This window comes from Argentina silus, assembly GCF_951799395.1.
Source record: "Argentina silus genome assembly, chromosome: 9".
Taxonomy (NCBI): domain Eukaryota; kingdom Metazoa; phylum Chordata; class Actinopteri; order Argentiniformes; family Argentinidae; genus Argentina; species Argentina silus.
In genome coordinates, this window is record NC_139663.1 from 15,728,255 (window position 1) to 15,751,400 (window position 23,146).

At 44.6% G+C, this 23,146-nt stretch overlaps 3 protein-coding genes across 4 annotated transcripts; 2 read left to right on the plus strand and 1 right to left on the minus strand.

Moving 5' to 3' along the window:
• On the plus strand, positions 1–6,352 carry dus1l (dihydrouridine synthase 1-like). The gene is made up of 14 exons (XM_083677914.1): positions 1–99; positions 730–987; positions 1,232–1,340; positions 1,428–1,478; positions 1,604–1,716; positions 1,984–2,066; positions 2,274–2,377; positions 2,629–2,776; positions 2,969–3,065; positions 3,290–3,378; positions 3,726–3,895; positions 4,090–4,127; positions 4,481–4,556; positions 4,735–6,352. Exons 2-14 carry the CDS (start codon positions 751–753, stop codon positions 4,884–4,886), a joined length of 1,467 nt encoding a protein of 488 aa, XP_083534040.1. The 5' UTR covers positions 1–99; positions 730–750; the 3' UTR covers positions 4,887–6,352.
• Positions 6,353–6,794: 442 nt separating this feature from the next.
• Positions 6,795–14,600, minus strand: gps1 (G protein pathway suppressor 1). The gene is made up of 14 exons (XM_083677852.1): positions 14,369–14,600; positions 11,819–11,911; positions 11,424–11,605; positions 11,173–11,337; positions 10,749–10,884; positions 10,319–10,396; positions 10,161–10,221; positions 9,938–10,023; positions 9,557–9,651; positions 9,315–9,420; positions 8,417–8,497; positions 8,029–8,166; positions 7,677–7,811; positions 6,795–7,281 (listed from the first exon to the last, which is right to left on the minus strand). Exons 1-14 carry the CDS (start codon positions 14,399–14,401, stop codon positions 7,207–7,209), a joined length of 1,464 nt encoding a protein of 487 aa, XP_083533978.1. The 5' UTR covers positions 14,402–14,600; the 3' UTR covers positions 6,795–7,206.
• Positions 14,601–14,903: 303 nt separating this feature from the next.
• slc25a39 (solute carrier family 25 member 39) lies at positions 14,904–23,120 on the plus strand. 2 transcript variants are annotated; one of them, XM_083677943.1, is made up of 12 exons: positions 14,908–15,338; positions 17,057–17,162; positions 17,327–17,386; positions 17,779–17,829; positions 18,915–19,024; positions 19,182–19,249; positions 19,555–19,679; positions 19,922–20,095; positions 20,310–20,419; positions 20,713–20,794; positions 21,137–21,217; positions 21,421–23,120. In XM_083677943.1, exons 2-12 carry the CDS (start codon positions 17,066–17,068, stop codon positions 21,537–21,539), a joined length of 1,077 nt encoding a protein of 358 aa, XP_083534069.1. In that variant the 5' UTR covers positions 14,908–15,338; positions 17,057–17,065; the 3' UTR covers positions 21,540–23,120. The 2 variants fall into 2 exon arrangements, with proteins under 2 accessions (XP_083534070.1, XP_083534069.1); XM_083677944.1 differs by lacking the exon at positions 17,779–17,829 and having other exon boundaries at positions 14,904–15,338.
• Positions 23,121–23,146: the final 26 nt, after the last annotated feature.

The following is a 23,146-nucleotide window of genomic DNA, read 5'->3' on the forward strand; positions in this document are numbered from 1 at the left end:
ACATAAAAAAAGGGGGGTTACGTTTCCCTTCGGTAAGACATTACTGTTACACTGATTGTGGGAACCACTGCGAGGACTGTCTCAAAGTTGTTGTTACAGGTAAATAGCATTTAGAAAATAAAGTGTTTACATGGCATGTCAGATGTATATGCTAGCATGTCATGTAGCTATACCTGTGTTCATCTATCAACCTCAATAACGGGATTTTCAGCATTTAGTTAACGAACTAGTTAGCCAGCTAACCAAACCATCATGTGCACCATCATGTCACTGTCACTGCAGCCTGTTATAGCGCTGACAAACCTGATATACATTCGCTGATTTTGGTGTAACTCGGTCCTTCATTATGTGTTGTAGTTTGTTATAGATCTATATGTTCTAAATTGATCAGATTAGGTTTTGTTAACGGCATTAAGACCATTTCACTTACTCATTCTGGCACTTCTCAGCTGCCATGCTGATGTTTCTTCATGTACAAACTGAATAAGTGAGATTGAGGACTGTTGACTTTATGTAGCTCCTGAGCCGGCTATCAAATGAACATGTCCGCTTTATTCTAGTCAGTAGTCAGAGCTTTTTGTTCTCCACGGTGCCTAAACTTTAATGATTAGCCTACCCCGTTGTTGCTGGTCTACTAACATTTATCCTTTGATCTTCATGTTTACTGACTGATGTCAAAGTATAATCATCCCAACCCTAACCTCCTCTCCTTTTCTTCCCCATGTAAAGTGAGGTTAGTAGGCTGCTGTAATGGCCAAGCTGAAGGGCTTTGACTTCTGGCAGACCACTCTGAAGGGGGCACGTTATGTTGTTGCGCCTATGGTGGACCAGAGTGAGCTGGCTTGGCGCCTCCTGAGCCGTCGCCACGGTGCCGAGCTCTGCTACACTCCAATGCTTCATGCACAGGTGTTTGTGCGTGACGCCAACTACCGTAGAGATAACCTGTACAGTGAGGCGTGCCCTGAGGACAGACCTCTTATCACACAGGTAAGCACAAACTCTCACATACACCGCACACACTGAAGACAGACCCTCATCCCACTGGGGGAAGACTGATACCTAACACACACACACAGTCCGGTGAGGACAGGTAGAGAGAGGAAGATAGGGCAGCATGTTCATTGATTTATTGAACAGACCTTTTACTTTAAAAACATGGGATAGCTAACAGATACCTGAATAAGCTGTTTATTTGGAAGACACTCACCATCCTCGTTGTTTTTTGTCTCAGTTCTGTGCCAACGACCCAGAAGTGTTTGTGCAGGCGGCTCTATTGGCCCAGGATCACTGTGACGCCATCGACCTCAACCTGGGCTGCCCTCAGATGATTGCCAAGAGAGGTACTCTCACCCTCAACAGCACACTCAGAGAGGCAGTAAGTGCTTAACGTATGGGGTTCACCTGTTTTCAATGATCTTGCTCCACAGGGCACTACGGAGCCTACCTACAGGATGAGTGGGATTTGCTGGAAAAGATGGGTGAGTTAATAAAGTCAACCGAGAAAGAGGAGGGGAAAGAGAAACATATCTATGGGGTGATGATGCTGTGTTTTGTTTTGTTTGTTTGTTTTTTTACCCAAGAAATGTTCCATTGTTCTCTGCAGTGAAGCTCGCCAATGAGAAGATCTCTGTGCCCATCACATGTAAGATCCGTGTGTTCAACGAGGTGGAGAAGACAGTTCAGTACGCCCAGATGCTGGAGAAGGCTGGATGCCAGGTGAGGAGTGGGATGGCATTAGGTTTTTACATGCCCTGGTACTGGAGAGAGAGCTACAGGAGGTTTCAACCCAGCACCAAAACACCTGGTCAATCAGTAGTTCATTTGTTGAGTCATGTGTGGGTTGAGCTTGATTGGGACAAAAGCCTGCACAACCCTGCAGCTCACTTGCACCAGGTCTGGGCCTACTTAAATGCAACAAAGATGTGGTGTTAAGTCTCAATCAGTCATTAACACACACACACACACGCTGTGTCTCTGTCTCAGCTCCTGACAGTTCATGGTCGAACTAAAGACCAGAAGGGACCCATGACGGGGATCGCCAACTGGGAGCACATCAAGGCTGTACGGTAAGATGGTATTTTCTGTTCACCCTCAACCTTCATCAACACACTTAGAGATAATTGTATAGATTTGCTATTGTATAGATTTCTGCTGTATGCATTCGGGGAAATCTGCAGTCCTCCATCCCAAATGAATGAAAAAGATTGACACCATCTAATAGTGTAGGTTTGATGAAGATTTTTTTAGAGGTAATTGTTTTGTGGTTGCCGTAGGAATGCTGTGAGCATTCCTGTGTTCGCCAACGGCAACATCCAGCACCTGAGCGATGTGGAGCAGTGTATGGAAGAGACTGGCGTGCACGGAGTCATGAGTGCAGGTGAGAACACATACACATACATATACACACACACACACACTTTTCACTCTCTCACTCTTCAATTTTATCACTCTTCAATCTCTTCAATTTTAACTCACAATTTTCACCTCTCTCACTCATGCACACTTGACAAACACACACATACACGTTTTCCATCTCAGCCTCTCACACCAAACCTTAAATTAGTTAATCATAACACAGATTTGTGTGTGTGTGTGTGTGTGTGTGTGTGTGTGCGCGCTTGTGTCCAGAGGGGAACCTGCATAACCCAGCCTTGTTTGAGGGGCGCAGCCCCCCCGTGTGGGAGATGGCAGAAGAGTATCTGGAGGTGGTCCAGCAGTACCCCCCCTGCACCCTGTCCTACGTACGAGCCCACCTCTTCAAGCTCTGGCACCACACGTATGTTACGTCACACACACACACACACACACACACACACACACACACAGGTTAAAGGGACAGTTCACTAACTAGACACCAACTAGACCACCCACTATACTTCTATCGTTTCAAGCATAAACATAGACAAGCTCTTTTTGGCTGGACTTGCTGTATTCACTCTGACCTCTTCCGGTCCCTCTCCGTCTGCAGGCTACAGATCCACCAGGACCTGAGGGAGGAGCTGGCCAAGGTCAAGAACCTGGAGGGCCTCACAGAGGTCAGCCGAAAGCTCAAACTGCGCTGCCAGGTACAAAGTCGTCAATCTCCTCCTCCTCCTCTCTTCCATTTTGTCCTCCTCATCTTCCCCTTCTTCTACCACTCTCCCTCTTTACCCACTTCCATTATGATGAGGGCCTGGAGTAAAGCATATATAAGGCTATAGACCACCTGGTCAGGAAAAATCATGGTTCTAACATATGTCACACAGTTACCCTTGAGTTGAACCAGTCTGTTCTACTCCTTCCTCTGCAGGAGGAGATCGCCAAAGGAGAGGAGGAGGGGCAGAAGCAGGGGGGCGGGCCGTTCCCTCATTGGATCTGCCAGCCGTACGTCAGACCAGTGTGAGTATAAAACATTTTGACCTTATTTACATTCAGACTGATATATGTACAAGGGACACTTGACCAACTGGCTGTTAGTTCACAAACATTTGCATACTGTTCAGTCACATACATAAGGATGTGCATAGGATTGTCCATGTACAGGGTGGTAAATATGTTGTTCAATTTAGTCAGAAAATAATCAGTCTGAATGAATGACACATTTTTGGCCCTTGAGGGGATCATGTATTTCAGTCATGAAAAAAAGTAGGCACAGACATAACACTTCAATAATAAGACAACTTTCAAATGTTTTGTGTAAAAATCACCATTTTAACTCTGAACTTGAACATGACTACTCATCGCAGGCCAAAGGATCCAGTTGCCAATGATAACGGGCAGAGTATTGCAGAGGTGAAGGCGGTGTGTCACAAGAGGGCGCTGGAAGACACAGACGGGGCGACCGACGCTCTCTCCAAAAACAAACTGAAGAAGAAAGCTCGCAACCCCCACAAGAACTTCTGTCCCGAGCAGAGACGTGAGATTATTCCCCTGTTATATTAGTGCCTGTTTGCACAAATAGAGAGACACGATTGGTACACAGTTAAAACCACTGTACAGGAGGAGCTAAGGGCAAGTTAGCCCCCACCATTAAAAAGAAACACCATTGTGTTATTGAAAAAAATATTTGAAACTATACACACAGTGTTCACCCCTTTTTCCCCTCTGCAGCAAAGTACCTCAAGTGTGAGCAGTGCGGAAACCCAAAGGTGAGTAGACTGGAGAGCATGCCAGAGATTTTTTTTAGATAGGTAGAGTGACTGCTAGCTGAATGGCTGAATTCTGATTCTCTACCTTTCTAACTCCATCATGGATTTATAAGGATAGTCTTGGTGGAAGCATGGGCTAACTAGAACGAGTTCCCACCCTATTTCTTACACCAATCCAATGCTTTTACACTACCTAAACACTCAGGGTGGAAAGGTAGAGATTCTGATGCCACCGTGTCAGATGGTGTGTGAGTGTCAGCATGGCTTTATTGTATATTGTGATTGTTATCGTGTGGAAATCCATTGCTAAGTCTCTGCAGGTCCCTAACTCGTCCCTCTCTCACTGTCTGTAGGGTAATAAATGTGTCTTCAACCTGTGTCGAGGCTGCTGTAAGAAGAAAGCCTACAAGGAGGTGGCAGACTGCCCAAGTGAGTGTGTTTACACACACACACACATACATGCAAACACACCCTCCCCCCCCACACACACACACACACACACACACAATATGTACCTATGCCAGCTCTCACAATTGTGTGCATGTCTACAGTGTCTAAAAATTCGGTTGAATTCAAATGACTATCTTTACTTTCCCCTGGTTCAAAGGTCATGGGTTGAGGTTCAAGACGAAGGCGGAGAAACAGAAGGCAGCAGAGGAGGAGGGGAACGGAGGGCTAGAGAACGGGACACCCAGCACACTGTCAGACCCTCATTCAGACCTTCACAAAGAGCAGTCCAGAGGACAGACAGTGGCCTGACATGAGCTCACAATGGACACTCGAGTACTTTAAGAGGTCACATACATATTTGTAGTAGTGCATACTATAAAGGCAGATGGACATACAGAAACACACACACACACACACAATTGTCCTTTTCTGCTGCTGGGTTTAACCCTGGACAAGTAGTCTTCAGGGGGTTCTACCACTACTACACCCCCCTACCCCTAAACATGTAGGAGTCCTCCAGGACTGATGTGTGGACTCATCTCTGTCTCACTGAGAAGTGAGAAAGCTTTGAGTGGTACGACCCAGTACTGTTTTATTTCCCTACAGTCATTTATTGTCTTCGTCTGTGGTTGATGGGACTTTTTCCATGGTGGTCTTTTTTGTTGTTGTTGCTCTATACAGTGGCTGCTGTCAAATTCTCTGTCCTTGTCCCATAAACCTGCACTTTGTTGACTCCCCCTCATGCATTGAAATGGTCTAAGCATGAGGTAGAGTTAAAAAAAAGTTTAATTACGAGTGAACAAGTGCAGACTTGGGGCAGAAAGGTAGCCAACCGTTCAGCATCCAAGAAATGCTCTTCTGTCCAACATGGATGACTGTTCAGGTGACTCCTCCATTTTACAATAGACATTCAGGCAGTTTCATATTACAGTATCGTAGTCTTAATGTGTGCCTGTGATACGATTTGTGAGTCAAGCACCGGAAAGGCCAAATCATTCATGGACTGTTTCTATCACTTCCTGCTCTTGTTACCAAAGTCAAAAGATTATACTGCTGATTATTACTTGTAATATTTATTTGTGATTGAGATCCTGAAATGAACAAGGGAGTTATCCAGCTGCAATCTGAACACAGTAAATGGCACTCAATAGTTGGCACATTTTTTTTCTTCTGTCATTCTTTTCCAAAACGAGCAACTCAATGATTAGAAAGATGTTTGTTTTTCTTTGATTTAGGTGTTTTGGATTTATTTGATTTATTTATTATATGGTGGCTGGGGTTTGCTTGTAGTGAATTGGGTTCTGTGCCTTGGGATGTATTTAACATTAGCATCCAATCCCCAAATCAACCCATCAGGAACATCATATAGTAACATCTGAAATGATTGGATAGGTATAAACAAACATTGTAATAACCCCATCCTGCTCGACAATCAGCATGGTTGAGTATTCACCATATTGCTTACACCTATACAATCCTTTCAGATCTACACAGGTTCATAGTGGCGAGCTAGGAGATGATTTGGGGTTGAGATGGGTCTATCCAGAACTTGAGCTGAGCTGTCTGAACAAACACAATGCAGGGAGAGGGAGATGGTGCTCTGATGCTGAGTTTTGGGACATCCAGTACAACACGAAGACTGGCACAGAGACCAGCGAGGTACAGCTTTGATATGATTCTCAATTGTTTTAGACAGAGAACTGAAGTTGTGCTATACTTTTTTATTCTGTCACATCTCTCTACCTATCCCCTGAATAAACAAACTGAAGACTGTTCTTTTGTTGTCTATTTCTATGAATTATGACTGCAGGATGAGAAGGACATGCAGTGAAATGATACTGAGGCTCCAGACTACATCTGCTCTTCATATGTAAATCTTGAGACAAAATCTAATAGAAAGGGGGAATACCAACAGCATTTTGTCATGATGAGGATGAACCTGAAATGTTGCTTTAAAACCACTACACTGACATACCATTTGTTTTACAAAGGGAGAAATAGCCAATGACTCAATGAGGCAAGTGTTTTTACTGCAAGGACCTTGGATTATATCATTAACCTAAATCTTTTTCAGAACTGATGTGAATGGGGTCTTAACAGACATTTAGGTGAGTCAATCTATTTAAGTGGAATTCAATAATCATTTGCAAACCGGCCAGCGCACTGTACCTGTGTGCAACTACAGTCCAAAGAAAGGGAGACAAATCATCCTTTTGTATGTAGATTTATTTTTAAAAGCTTGTTCTGTGATGAGGTTTTTGTCAATGTGTAAATCAATGTTCGTCACAAGATACAGAGGAAAGTGCATCTCTTACAAAGAACAAACAGGTCGATACAGCTAAGTGCCACATCTCTCTCCTCTCCTTTTCTTTTTCTTTCAAACTTTCTTTTCATTTCATTTGAGCAACAAAAGGTGTTGGTTGATTTGTTCTTGTCTCTGCTACAGACATCATCTTCCCCAACTTTAAATAAAGTCTTTAGATTGGGCTTTTTCCTCTCTTTAGCGGGGAAATGCAGAGTTGTTTTTTGCTGACGTGATGGGGTCCGTTATGGCTGGTGTGGACGGACCCCTGTGGTCGTCCAGGCACCAGGCAGAGGGGGGGGGGGGGGGAGGGAGGGGGGTTCCTCCTCACATGTTGGTACTCATCCGTGTTTGGCTATTGGCAGGCGTGAGCTCCCCTTGGCTGCCCTCTCTGGGTGGGGACTGGAGGAGGGGAGGGATGGAAAAGGGGGTCAAGAAAGGCATCTCATTGGGCAGTGGTTCCCAATCTTTTTGTTGCCAAATGCTTGAACATTTTCTTGTGACCCACTAAATTGACAAAGCAATATTTCTAGACAGATCCAAAATTTGAGTCAGAACCCAAGCAGCTTTTGCCCCAACTATCTATTTGTGATGATCATACATTAACTCTACTCAAAATGGCAAGATAAACACAGAAGACAAGGAGTGGCGGTCACCTGATCTATGGACAATGTAGTGTATGATTAACATGGTATGACACTCTTGAAAGCCAGTATTAGGAGAAGTACCAAACATGGTATGTTCCTTTGGGGGTAGAAACAGGGAAAATTGGCTTGTAGGGCATTCAACCCTCTCACCTTGACGTGTATCTGGTTGCGCAGCACAGCGGCTCGTAGGATCATGGCTTTGGCTCGTCTCTGGAACTCCTTGCCCATCTGTACAGACTTCTCAAACGTGGTGCTCCTCTGGTCCACGTCCCTGGCATACAGGATCTAACACAGGAACAGGAAGCCAATCACACAGGAAGTACAATTCAGCAAGACTGTCACACATCATCACTACACTAGTACTACATCACAAAACACTGAATGAGGGGAAAAAGTGTGAGGCTGTGTGTGTGTGTGTGTGTGTGTACGTTTGTTTGACCTTGCGGTGTTGGAGTTGATGCTCGAGTTGGAGAGAGAGAAAAGGAGGACAGGTGTGTGTTACCTTGCTGTGTGAGTCGATGCGTGCATTGATGAGGCCCTCCAGTATGAGCTGTGTGAGCTCATCCTCCAGAGCTCCCACCGTGGTGTTAAAGGCCTGGGCCATCTTAGTCATGTCTGCTGACACGTACGGGCTGAAGTACTGCAACACACACACACACACACACACACACACACACACACAAAATGTCTTAGTTATATCTGCATACACACGCAGGCTACAGTACTGCAATGCACATATTAACATCCCACTCAAATCTGCATACACACTTAATATTGTGCTGGAAAGCACACTAACCGCTGTGAAAAAAAATACTGCAAAATGACGCAGTGTCCTGGATGTTGGAAGACCTGTGAGAAGTGTGTGTCATTGGTGTCGTCGTCTTGCTCACCTGTATGAGGGCTCTGTTCCTGATTTGCGTGTACAGTGTTCTAACGTGGGGGGCCAGGTACATGTCCAGCAGAAGGTTGTCCTGAGGGGCGGAGGGGAAAGAAAGAAAGAGAGAGAGAGAAAGGATGGGTGTCAGCAAGGGACAGTGTTTATATGCAGACTCATACCCCTTTTCCACCAAGGCAGTTCATGGGCCGGTTCGGAACCGGTGCCGAATCTCGAACCAGTTCTGCGCGTTTCGACAGCAAAAGAACCGGCTTCGAACTGCGAACTGCTTACGTCAGGGGCTGGGGGCGGGATTATCGTGACCAAGAAAAACTTTGTGACCGCCATTTTTAAGTGTGAAGCATCGTTGAACTCACTCGCAACTAGTTTGAAACTCGATGAAAGTAGCAACCATCTCAACTTTGTGCAACAATTTTCGTGGAAGTTTCACAGTGTAAACATAGCTAGCTAGCTAGCTAGCTTAAGGCTAACATTAACATCTTACGTTCAGTGTTAATAAGAATCAAAACATTCCAGGTAGTTTCTTTCTTGAACGTAATCGCTGTCCATAGCAATCGCGATGAGCAGCACAAATGTGTTGTATCAGTCGTGTTTGGATGCCGAAGTAGGCTCACAAAGCCAGGAGCAACACTTGTAAAGTGATGATGTAGTCTGCCATTGTTGTTGTTGTTGTGCTTGAAGTTTGCGTTAGCCTTGCTGGGCAACCGGAGGCGAATACAGTGACATAATGACTTGGCTCTCTAGCCCGTAGAAAAGCAAGCCGGTTCTTAGAAGGTTCCCTAGTTGAACCAACTGCGAACCAGCACCAGCCAAGAACCAGAACTAGGTTCGAGTTGGTGGAAAGGGGTAAACTCAACCCCCTTCTAACTTTTGTGGAAAAACTCTGATCCTACCTTCATCTCGTCCAGCAGTTTCAGACATGAAGCGTACTTTGACTCGTAAAACTTGAAGATTATATCCCGGACCTGGGGTTCCAATTCTAAAAATAACTTAAAGAAGCTGGACATAGGGAAATACAACAGAATGGCATCTTAATACATGTAGAATGTAGAAATACATATAGACATGATATACACAATGACTTGAGACCGTCGGGAATATTTGCAATAATGCATGAGCGTGCTAGGCAACCTACCTGCTGGAAATGATGTTGCGCTGCAGCTCCTGTCTGTCAAACGTGGCCAGAGCACACATGCCCCCGTAAACAGCTACATTACTGGGGGAAATAAGCTGGAAGAGGGGGGATGGACGGACACAGACAGGGACAAGGACACACACACAAACTAATTAAAACCCTGTGCAATGTAAGTTACATTGAGTACAAAGCAATTACTAAAGGAGTGAGAGGCAAGGCCAAAGAAACAAAAACAGCAGAACAAGATGCTTGTGGGAAGAAGAGCAAGGATGGGTGTGTCAGCCAGGGGAGGTGATATATTTTGATGGTGCAGTCAGGTGAATTAGTGTTGAGGTTGGGCTGTGTTCAGGTTGTGGTCGAGTAAGTTCAGGGTTGACTCACCTCTGGGAAGTCGCAGTGATCAAACGAAGCTTGCAGGAAGCACTTGGCGGCCGGTTTGTATTTTCTAGAGGCGAGCTCTGCCAAGCCTGACGGAACATGTCATGAAACATGACACACACTTTAGTAATACTACCTGTGTAGGAGTACATGGAGAGTACAAGAGACACAAACAATCAAGTCATTCAGAACACAGCATTCACACCACAGACTAACATTGTCTTACCTGCTGCACATTTTAGTTTGGTGAGCACTGCTTGGTTTTGACTATCTCGCTCTCCTCGTTGCTACAGACGGAGGAAAACAAGGAGAGACAGAACCCTAATTCAACACTAGACTGGACCGCTAGGATGTGAAGTGTAGTTAGCACCTGCCGGTCCTCACCTCTGCTATCTCTGGAGTGGATTCTGCCTTGCTGACGTAGCTTAGAACATGAGACCAGTTCTGGAGGTAGACGCTAACCTAGGGAGAGGGAGAGAATGTGAGAAGAACCAGAACTTTAGAGGAGGTTAGGTCAGACAGTTGAGAACTTCATTACGTCCAGAAATAACAATATTATAACATATAATATGTGGTAATACTATACTAATACTATCATATAGCAGACATGTGTCCAGTGAGACTAAAACACATGCACAGGTGCTCTGCACTGAAACACATTGGAGTCAAGACAACCATACGTGTGTGTGTGTCCAAACTTTTGACTGGTACTGTATATAGTATATAATATAGTATATATAATACTTTGATTATATTGAACCATAATCAATGACATATCTTGTTGACTTGACTGTGCCTGTTGATGATGCCATACCTTGATTACATTAAGACACATGTTGATGACATGCTTGGCGCTAGTGCAGTAGTCTCTGGCTCGGGAGTAGCACTTGAGGGCGTTGCTGAGGTCTCCGCAGTCTAAATAGTGATCCCCCAGGTCATCATGACCTCTCCTGGAAACACAAGGAGAGACGGGAGGGAATGTTATTGCGTACAACTTGTGTGCGCGGTGTAGAAACTTGCACGGGCCATGTGTGTTGTGTCCGTTTGCCCTTGATTGAATATGGCATATGGTCACTATGAAAACTAGACCTTCAAAAGGATTGACGTCATGATGTCATTCAGAAAAAATAAATCAATAAATGTAATTTTCAGTTTTTCCCCCAGTGAGTCTTGTAGTTATATACTTTGTTAGTGAATGACCAGATGACCAGTCTGAGTATTTGAGCGTGGTGCTCTACCTGATGCTCTCTTTGATGGAGTTTCCTTTGTAGTTCTTCAGGTCTGTGTCCAGTTTCTCTAGTTTGAGCAGGGCTTTTTTCCTGGTGGACTCTGCCCAGGCTGAGTCCAGGGGTGGGGGCTCCACAGCCCCCTCAAGCACCGCGTCTGGGACCCCCTGGACTTCCCTGGACAACACACACGTAGAGGGGTTTTAGCACACACGTGCACGCACATGCACACGCACACGCACACACGCTCATACTGCCCTTACCGTGTGGCCTGTGTGAGTTTGCGGTGGATCTCCTCGTACACGTCAACATTGAAGGTCCTCTGGACAAAAGACAGGGCCATCTTTAGAGCCTCTGCGCGGAGCTGGGGGCAATGCTCCGCTATGAACTGCAGCCTCTCGATCCGCATCAGCCCGCTGTAGCTGGATGCAAACTGCTCCAGGTCCTAGGGAGGAAGAGGGGGGGCAGGTGTATTGTAGGCAAATGGGCCAATGGACTCCAATTTGTACACAACCAAATCCATACTTATTTTTCCCTTAAGTAAACACCCAGGTACAAAGCTATAGAAAACAAGAACATCAGTGCTTAGGTGCCAATAGATGAACCAATCATTGTAATGGACAGCCTACACTCAGTACTAATGGTTGAGAGTGCACACCAGAGTAGGGTTTTCCACCACATAGTGAGTGTCTGGGGCATTCTGCTGGTCTTCCTGGGGGTCCGCGTCTATTTGCATGGGCTCCACGGACCCCTGGGGGAGAGAGAAAGGAGAACAGAGAGGATCAGTGACACAATGGCCGATGAGTGAAACGTGAGCTTGTTGTTGTCCTCAAAAAAAAAAAAAGAAAAGTGGTCAAATCGGTGTGAACAGGTGAAAGCAGTGCTGTGTCGTCTGGCTCCCGCGTACCTCACAGGCTAGAGCTATGGACCAGAGGCAACTTCAAGGACAGCTGGCAACAGATTCATTGGGAATCCATTGTAACCCAAAAGAGACAAACCATAAATAGCTTACCAACTTTGTTTGGTTGTTGAGCAATTATACCTTGCATGGACTTAATGATTGGATGTTGAATAATGTAGATTCACTTGGAGGGAAAGGAACAAATTAATTTTCTTCTCTTCTCTCATGGTTCTTCTCTTTACAGTATTTTCCTTACTCAAACCTACTACTGCAAAGCTAGTATGTCTGTCTGTTTGTCTGTGTTCTACAGATCTGTGCTAACTTTTGCTACCGTAGAAATGAACAGTATATGAACATCACTTCTGAAAGCACCATTGCATATGAGCCAAATGGACCTCTTGGGGAATAACATGTTTCATTAGGTAGGCTCAGAGTTACAACCTATGTAGCTTAATCACTGAAATGATCACATGTTGGTCACAAATCTGTCTGAGAACTCTATCACCCAATGCAGCCATTTAAGCACAAAGCCACATTGGAAATAATGAATGACATTTGAAGGTCATGTATGTTCTATGCATCATATTTCTATGGCTTCTGCTCTGCTTAGCTCTGTTTCATTGGTGGTCACTAGATGGTCATGCTAGAGTGGTCAAAAAGTTCAAATGTGTTCAGAACTGATGATCAAGTACATTAACTGGGCTATTTGTTTGGAAAGTCACATTTGTAGTTATAAAGCAACATCCCCTTTCTTTCTAGCAATGTCTGCTAGGGACAGACCTGTTCTGTTCCATGCTGTGCTATGATGCGTTAGTTACCTCTGAAAGCAAGGAGCATGCAGAGAGGCTGGTGCTGAGCACATAGTCCCCCGCCGTGAATGGGAGGAGCAGGTTGGACCTGCTGCTGTGGCGTGTGCAGTACAGGTCTGAGGTGGATGTTAAGGCCTGCGCTGAGCTGGTAGTCGAACTAGCCCTGCTGCTTCTCTCTCGCTCCCTCTCTCTGGCCCTGTCTCTATCCTGTGCCTGAACTTGTTCTGCCCCTGCAACAACCCCCAGCCCTGACACGGCACTCTCCTGGGGAAGGGAGGGGAGAAAGGGGGACCGGATACAAGTGATTCCTCACCTTTCTAACAAAAAACACATCTGGGTGGTCAATCACTTTACATGGGTTTCTGTCCAAGTGAGATGAGGATGTCATCGCTTAATACTTAATCGCTTGCACACGTGATAAGTGATCAAAAAGGTGGGTCATCATGAACAGAAGAGGTACTGTTCTTAGATAATTAACATTTTCTCTCTCTCTCTAAGAGCCTTGTACATGCAGAGGCGCAGTCACTACGATTGCAATGGAGCCTTTTTCTGAGTGACAACCATTTAATCCAATCGCCGGTTAGAAGCAATCTGGGATTCATACATCCATTTTTGATCCACTGATTCTTGAAGAATATAACTTATAAATGCCTCATGAGCTTAGTTTAACTGTCTTACCATATCAGAACCCAAAATATATGCTGGTTTTACTCCATTGTTTGTAAACAAACACTGTATAGCTTCAAAACATGGTTAAAACTATCATGTTGATCTCATGGATGGTCAGTCGTTGCATCCATAGCTCCATCTATGGATTTCAGAGTGGTTAAATTACTTCAGCCCCATTCTTCAGGTGTTTATAAAAGTGGCGAAAAGGGGGTGACTGTTTTATTATTGTTGTTGTTTTAATCCCTGACTGCCCATTTAACGTTTGCTATGATGATGACTTTTAAAACATTTCGATTGCAATCTATTCTGTTCTTCAAGCCGGCACACTTAACTTAGTTGGGTTCTATTTCTTAGCATGTTTGTTTAAACTGCTTCTGTAACTCGTCGGTATGTGTAATTGCTAAATCTTGCAAGATATAACATGAAACAGATACTATCAAACAACTCTCAACACGTTCCATCGAATTGTTTACATTTTCTAAACACCTGTCAAATATGCCAGATACGTCTTTGCTTTTTAGACTCATACCACTCAGAAGAAAGCAAATCTAAAGAAGACATAACCTTCGCTTCGCAACGGTTCAACCGGCGCTAACGCTGAACTTTACTGACTTGCTGACTTGATCGGCAGGGTAGCATACTAGTTAGCTAGCTACCTCTGCTACATTGTAAGGGCCCTAGCCATGTAGCAAGCTAGCTTAGCGTGTTAGTTAGCTAACGCTAACTAGAAACAAACACATTGTCCAGTTCTATGGAAACGAGGATCACGGTAGGATATTCTCCTTCAAATACAAACAGCGAGAAAGTAGTTTTAGAAGGATAAGTTTACCTGAAAGTTAAAGACCTGCACGGGCAGAGGCATCTCCTCCTTCTCTGCAGACACACATACACACACTCTCTCTCACACTCTCACACACACACACACACACACACACACACACACTCTCTCTCTCTCTCTCTCACTCACACACACACACACACACACACACACACACACACACACACACACACACTCTCTCTCTCTCTCTCTCTCTCACACACACACACTCTCTCTCTCTCACTCACACACACTCACTCTCTCTCTCTCTCTCTCTCTCTCTCTCTCTCTCTCTCTCTCTCTCTCTCTCTCTCTCTCACACACACACACACACACTCTCTCTCTCTCTCACACACCCACACACCCACACACAGTGCAACTACATCCGGAGTATGGAAGTGCACTTTGCATCACAGGGAAGGAAAATGCTCAGTGGGATCCTTTGGACGACCCCGTAGCGCTGGGCGATATGGCCTAAATATCATATCACATTTTCAAAAATGTTGATGGTATGGCAATTTTTTATATTTTTTTTCTTCTTAATAATACAACTTCTAAAAATGTTTTATGAGTATGAATTACATGACTCAATGCATAGCTCACCTCAACACACATTACCACCAAAGATGAAGGGGATATACTGATATATCTAAGCCTGGAAAGAACTTGTAACCATAACCCTTACCATGACCTAACCCTTCCCGCACTGTTTTAAATGTAAACTTTAAATGGGTGACATGAGAGTCGGGTCGTCCCATGGATCCCACTTAACATTTACCATCAGGGAAGGGGCACGGCGACAACCTGCTTCTGCGCAGTTTACCATCTGTGATCCTGAGTAGCTAGCTGCTTAGCTTGCGTACTCAGATTGTCTGGTGGTGGGACAAGCATGGAAATCCAACAACCAGGGGAAGAAGAAAACAGCCCTGATGAAACCCCAACAAATTCACTTTACAGACAACCTTTGAGATAGGCAACTGAGGTGAGTTCAGTATTGAGCTCTTCTCTCTGCTCTGTGTTTTGCGACATAACGACGTTATCCGAATCACTACTAACTTGCCTAGCTAGCTTGAATTCATCCTGAGTGAGTAGCCAACTATGCTATCTTAGCAGCTAGCTTGCTTCGTGTAGAGTGAATGACGAAGGACTGCGTTCCTTTGATCTAGGAACAATCTCCTTAAGGGCAAGTCTATACGGGATGCCTACCGAATAACCACCATCGACGCTTACTGGCTAGCCCCTGAGTGTTTTGTAATTGTGTATAGGGGGTACGGCGACATCAGTGTATGGCAGTTGTTGCATAAACACACACCACGGGCTACAAGGTCAGAAAAATTGGCGTTTGGGTTTACATGAGATGCAATATCATGCAATGAATGCACACTCTCTCTAGTGTGTTGTACGTGATATTGTTCTGGATCGGAATATAGCTATTTCTACACTGTATATGACCCGTTTAAGAAGTGAGGCAAGGCAGTCAGTGTTTCAGATAAAAGTGTAGAGAGGAGCATGCCATTTGTATTGGAACAATTTAGGCTGTACGCCTATTCCAAAAGAAAACACAGATATGAGTGTCATGACATGGATCAAGCCCTGAAACCAAACATTCTCTTGTGCATTTAGGCTGCTTATGTGGTATTGGAATTGGAGTGGGATTTCTTTTTCTGATGGTGATCTCCAGTAGCTGCAGTGGGGGAAATGCCAGTCAGGGGGATAGTAACGTGACCATTAAGTACAGCACGAACCAAACACAGCATGTCTTGATTATGCGCTCAGTGGATCGCCGCAGTGCACATTCAGCACATCCGACCATATGCATGAGAGCGTTCCCTCTGATGAAGACGCTTTTGAATGTCTCTGTATCTAGATAGAAGCAACAGACACTTGTAGGCTTTTACATTAACAACAGTACGCTTGATGAAGTATTACCGTTTGGTTTGCAGGAAAGACTGTTGTTGCTCAAGCATGTTACATGAGTAGACTTATTTGGCCAAATTCTAAATCTGCCAGTGCTGCATTTATTTTGAGCAACTAAACAATTAGAGTCAAACTCAGGTGTTGTGTCTCTTTGTGGGGATGGGAGTTTTGTGTGTTTATCTTTCACCAGCCATGCCATTGTATTATCAGTGGAGTATATGGGAGTCTAGGGTTTGAAAACTGGGTGTACGAGGAGAGGGCTGACTGTGCACTGCAGATAAGTTATCTATTATAACCTCCTCCTTCTAACCCATGTGAATAGATGTCTGGTCTGGTCATATGAATATGCATGTATCTTATATGGCTTTAAGCACACACTGGTATAGTCTCCAGCATAATACCACATGTTTGGATTTTGGATTAACTAGGCATGTTCAGAAGCCCAGTGTTAAGCTTTCCAATCGTTTTCAATGCTGTTGACCACACAGTCTTGTCGTGTCCTGAAGCAGAGGCGGCAGTGGATGAGCCCATTTTCCAGGATATCCGTTACACTGCAGATTAAAGAAACAAAACACTGACCTAGCAACCCCAGACTCAGCAGTGTGCAGCAGTTGATTCTCTTGACACCACACTCCCCAACAGCTGTGTTTATTCACCATAACAAGAGCATCAGGAGGATCTAGGAACCTTAAGGAGATGAAAGAATGTGAGACAATGACAAGCAGGCTTTGGCCTGTGTGATTAAAGTGGTGTTGTGTTTCTGCCTCTCCCTGCTGCTCTCAGGTGGTCAGGATGGAGGACCGACCTGTTGTCATCCCCGCGGCTGGGATCACTCCAGTGCAGCAGATGCTGGCCTCTGGAACTGGTGCCCTCCTCACATCTGTCTTTGGTAAGAATAGAGACGTAACAAAATGCCCTCTATCAATCAATTTATGAACCTACAGTACCCCCCCCACACACATACACATACACACACACATGCTCTTCATTGAAAAGACTCGTGTTCTCATGTAATTGGATCAGTATAATTGAGTCTGTCTCCCTTTCTTGCAGTTACACCGCTGGACGTTGTGAAGATAAGACTGCAGGCCCAGCAAACACCATTCTATCAAGGTAGAACAGGGCAACAGGGCACATGTCTCTGCTTGTGCTTCTTATTAAGAGTTAAGTTGATAATGATTAAAAGTAGGTCCTCCTTCCAGAACACTGAAATCTGCACTGTCCTTGCCTTTCTATTGAAGAGAATAGCTGCCTTTAGCTTCTTGCCCTTACAAGGCCTGTCTGCTCAAGTTAACCTGTACCTAAGTGGACAATGACAGGGAAGGCTAAGTTGAGGGGTTTTTACCATAGATTGCGATATGTGGCAGCATTTATTGTAATGTGAGGACCGACAGTTAGGCATGCTTTAGCTAACTCTCTGCCCAATGCTGGTCCTGTGTGTCTCATGTGCTCTCTCTCTCTCTCTTTGTCTCTCTCTCTCTCTCTACCTTTGCTATGTTTCCTAGCTTTAGCCTCTGAATCCGCTCCTTGGAGTGGTGTTCTCCGTCCCTCTAAGTGTGAGTATGTGACCCGTCGCTTGCTGCATGCCCATACCTTTGCCCAGTTTGACAACACGTGCCAGTCTGGCACTGCTCTGTCAGTGTGCCAACATGACCCACTTACAAACAAGGTTACTCAGATAAAAAAACAAATGCACACCAGACCAGTGGCTGACTAAACGGATTAAGAGATCCAGTGAGTTCAGTTGGCAGAGAGACGGTTTGGTCCCTAGGAGTGTTTGTTTGTCTGGTTGTCTGTGTGTGCCCTCTCTCCCAGTGAACCTTCAGCTCAGTTAATGATAGTGAATAGTTATGTGACTGTCGTGGCCTATTTCTGTCTCTCCATTCAGACACACTGTGACTTGACTGAACACTGACAGAAATCAACATAAAAATACATGATGAAGTCACGTCCACTCAATTAACTAACACGATTTTAAGTGTCACACAGATTTACGATGACATGGTGATGTTATTTAAGTTTAGCAAAGTTAGCAAGGTTAAGAAGCAAAATAAAAAATAAAAGAGTACTGCCAAATTTGTGAAAATCAGTATTGCTTTTCAATCGGTGATATTAATTGATTGGCGTTTACCTGTTGATTCACTCATCTGTCTAAGGTTTGATTGACGGACGACCAGGAAGTGTGTTATTTGTTTGTTTTTTGATTTGTTCGATTTTTCTCTGAAACATTTGCTAATACCTAAAAATATCTCTGAAGTAAACAAGCCTGAGTAAACCAGCGCAGAGAGCAACCTTGATGTTATCATTCTAGTGTCTGCACGGTCATTGCTGTTACCTCTGTTAGTAATAGCTTATCTTACCTTCATCAGGGACATCCTCAAATCAACTTGAATAAAAAAACATTAACGTGGCAGTGGATTCACTCGAAGCAATCTATGAATCCTTACGTATTCATTACACGTTGAAGAATGTCCCTACATCAGAGCGAGTGCATTTTTACATTGTGGATGTTTGTTCAGTCATAAAACTCCTCGTGGGCTCACTATCACCCTTTTTAAAAAAACAAAGTCCACATTACCCTGGATCATGCAGTAAGCTGTTGTTATGTTTTGGTGACCCTCTCCCTGTGCTTGTCTCTTAGGGAAGTGTTTTCTGTATTGTAATGGACTGATGGATCACATCTACGTGTGTCAGAATGGGGCCAGCTGCTCCAGCTGGTACAAAACTCCAACCCACTTCAGTGGGACGCTGGTAAGAGCTTTGCCACTCACCCTCATGTTCACCCTTCATGAACTCAAATCAACAGTGCCTGCCTGTTTTGGAAGTCCCAAATGTTTATCTTTAGTTTGAATTGATTATTCACTATCGTGAAGGACTAACACACGGGTTGTGTTTCTTTTCCCCTCAGGATGCTTTTGTGAAGATCACGCGTCATGAGGGAGCCCGGTCCTTGTGGAGCGGGCTGCCCCCCACACTGTGAGTCACATTGCTATTGCAAGTCAGTGGATGATCATGAAACAAGCTTCATAAACTCAATCAACCTGTTACATGAAGAAAACAAGTATTAACATTGACACCTCCTCCTGTAGTTTTTTCAGTTGGTAAGGAAGTAAATATGGACAAAACAGTTAAACTGACAAAGGGTACTAGCACTAGCAGAAAGTATAGCGACTGTGACATTTTGGCTTCAAAGGTTGTCGTTTGGTTCGACTGCATGCCGCAGCATGTAGAACCCCCGGGACTGAAGACGTCTCACCCTCTCTCCTGCTGTTTGTTTGTAGGGTCATGGCCGTGCCTGCCACGGTCATCTACTTCACCTGCTACGACCAGCTCAGGGACTTCCTGCGTTATGGGATGGGTTTCCAGGGCAACCATATTCCCCTCGTAGCTGGAGGTCTCGCTAGATGTGAGTGTGCCTGGGACAAAAGTCACATTTAAATTTGAGATACAATTTTGAGATACAATACTGTTCACACAGTATACTCTATCAATCTATCTATCTATCTCTCTCACACCCAAACTCACTCCCCTAAGTGAATAGATCAACAGTGACATGACATCCCTCTCCCATTCATTGGCATTCTCTCTCTCTCTCTCTCTCTCTCTCCCCCCCCCCCCCCCTTCTCCCCGACCCTCTGTCTGCCCCAGTGGGAGCTGTGACTGTGATCAGCCCATTGGAGCTGGTGCGCACTAAGATGCAGTCCCGCCGGCAGACCTACAGCGAGCTGCGGGTGTGCATCCGCTCCGCCGTGGCCCAGGACGGCTGGCTCTCCCTGTGGAGGGGCTGGGGCCCCACTGTCCTACGGGACGTCCCCTTCTCAGGTAAGGTCACCACCGTGGATGTCACGTCATAACCCCGTCACCTGACTGTCACTCATACTATACTTATCATGATTACCCCACCTGCGAGTGTCACACACCACACAACAGCTTGTAGGGGGTGGAGAAAGAATGTGATCTCAGTGAGTGTTTCTTCTCTCTGTCTCTCTCTGTGTTCAGCCCTGACTTTGTTTCTGTTTGGTTGTGTTCTGTGCAGCCTTGTACTGGTTTAACTATGAGCTGGTGAAGGCCAGGCTGTGTGAGCAGCACAACGTGTCTCAGGCCACCTTCTCCATCAGCTTCACTGCAGGGGCCATCTCTGGGGCTGTGAGTATGCATTCGTTGCACAACAATATTACAGTACTGTGTATATATTTGTATTATATGAAATGAGATTTACAAGAGTTGTAGGAAATTCTCCACGAAATCCTGAAGAGTGAGTGGAAAGTAGAACAATTTGGAAGTTGCTGTGACTTGGTGAAAGAAAAGCTGACTGAATAAAATGGAACAATTACAACATGGGAGTTGTTCCATTTGTGTAACACCGCTGTTTTCAGTAATAGCACACGTGAGTGGACATGGCTTGCTAACATGCAGGATGTGTCTGCCTTCTATTCCAGGTTGCTGCAGTCATGACCTTGCCTTTTGACGTGGTGAAGACAAGGAGACAGATTCAACTGGGAGAGATGGAGACACTGGGAGGTGGGTGGGGGGGGGTTGTATGTGTGTGCCAGTGCAGGCTGGTGGAGGTAGAAATCGGAGGATGGGCTCATTGTAATCCTCATTCCATTCCATGCATTACGATGAGCCCATCCCCCGATTTCTGCCTCCGTGTGTGTGTGTGTGTGTGTGAGAGAGAGAGAGTGTGAGTGTGAGAGACAACGCACTTTCTGTGAGACTGTATTTTCTCTTCTCCTCTGATTGTGTATAGGATTCTCCATTAAACCTCTCTCTCTCTCTCTCTCTCTCTCTCTCTCTCTCTCTCTCTCTCTCTCTCTCTCTCTCTCTCTCTCTGTCTCTCTGTACTGCTCCTCTCCTTCTTAGCCCCCATTAAGAAGCCCACATCCACATGGCACATCATGAAGGGAATTATGGCTGAATCAGGCTACAGGGGCCTATTTGCCGGTGAGTCAAAGTGGATATGATCTTACCACAACGTGCACAGTATGTTTTTTTAGTAGAACTTTTCAGCTGTGGGATAGGATAGACTTCTTCTTTTGTCAGTCTACATTTCAGTAATCTCAGGCAACATTCTAATGTTGTATGCTATGTTGTCTATTCTGAATGAATGGCAGCCTGAAAGTGAATTGTGTCTGTATCACCCTCAGGTTTCCTGCCCAGGGTGATCAAGGTGGCTCCAGCCTGTGCTGTCATGATCAGCACCTACGAGTTTGGAAAGACCTTCTTTCAGAAGCTAAACCTTGACCGGGAGCAACAGGCATGTTGAAGAGCTGTGTGTGTACAGGAGGGTTAGCTGGCTTCCTCTGTAGTGCAATGGGAAGAGACTATCGGCAAACCACATACACACTGTGCAAGACCACCCTGGTCTTTGCACTGCAAAACCTGAGCAAATATACCCTGGAATTAGTCTTTCAATATGGACATGGGCGAAGACAAGAATAGAGAGTTTATTTGGCCCATATGTGGACCCACATTTCAGTGAGGCTGCTGCTCCTTACAACTCTGTGAACATTGTCACATTGACACTAAATCTTCAGATGTCTGTTGTTGTGCAAACTCAAAACTGTGATGGTGTATTTTTGACACTCTGAAATGTGAAATGGGTATCCATGATTGAACATGATTCCTGTAAAGTTTTCAGCTCTTTGATTTAAAATGACAGCACTGTTGAGAACCTCCTTTGATGCCTTAGATGGGAATGATACCAAAGCACACTGTCGCATGTCATTGGCCTGCATAGGAAACCACACAGATGGAGATGATGATGATGATGATGATGATGATGATGATGATGATAGAGGCTCCTAAACAGACTGTTTAGCACTCACTTGATCTGGGTGTGTAACTTGTGTAAATGCCCATCTGAAGGACTGAACAGCACTGGTGCATGTTTAGGTGTTGTTCATCTTTGCCAGGAGAGCCCCCTGCTTTTAAAACCTGGGAATGTGTCTAGGCTTAAATCATAGTCTGGACAAGACAACAAAAACCTACATGCATTTTCAGTCACTCAATCAAGATCCTTACCACCTCGAATGCATGGTGAAGCTAGAATACATAGTTTATTGTTCTTCATGTACCATGACCGTTTGGACAGTGTGCCAGTTGATGAGTTACCCATCAGTTTTTGTGAAGGGATGTTCCAAATACTCCTGAAAAATGGAACACCTAAAAACAATGAAAGTTCTCATGTTATGTTCAATGGTAAGGCCAGAATTCAGCAAAATACGTAATTAAATGTGCAGCTAGCCACTAGACCAAGTGGTACCTCAGATGTCAAATTACCAACTCATACAGAAAATACACCTGGAATCTGCACAAAAATTAAGATGTTTGGTTGCATTTTAAATGAAATGGCCCATAACACCAATACCTTTTGGCCAGTATTAAGAAACACTTATCCATACATGGGTCATTCAGAGAGGTTGAGGAATGAAGCCTTTAAGATTCGACCATCCTCAGCACTTAACTTTCTCAATGTGGCCACAGTGAAACTAATCTATTTGTTAGAGGGTAATAATATTTGTTTTTACATTGTTGAATGTGTGCTGTATTCAGTCGATGCATTTCCGAATGGGGGGAAAGTTGGGGTCAACATAGTGTTATGACAACATTTGTATTTTCTTATTTGTCCGAATAATTTGGAAGCATTTAAGTTGTACTTAGGGTTGGTCAGAAAATGAAGCGGTGGGGATACCTTTTCTTGCATGGCTTTTCCTCCATGGATATCCATTATTTGGATTGACACATCTAGAAATCACATCTAGATAGGTGTGCATAGTTAATTTTATAAGTCACACCCCAGAAATTGGACTCACAGGTCTTTACAAATAAACTGGATATGACAGAATACTATTGCCTTCTGAACTGTTTGTG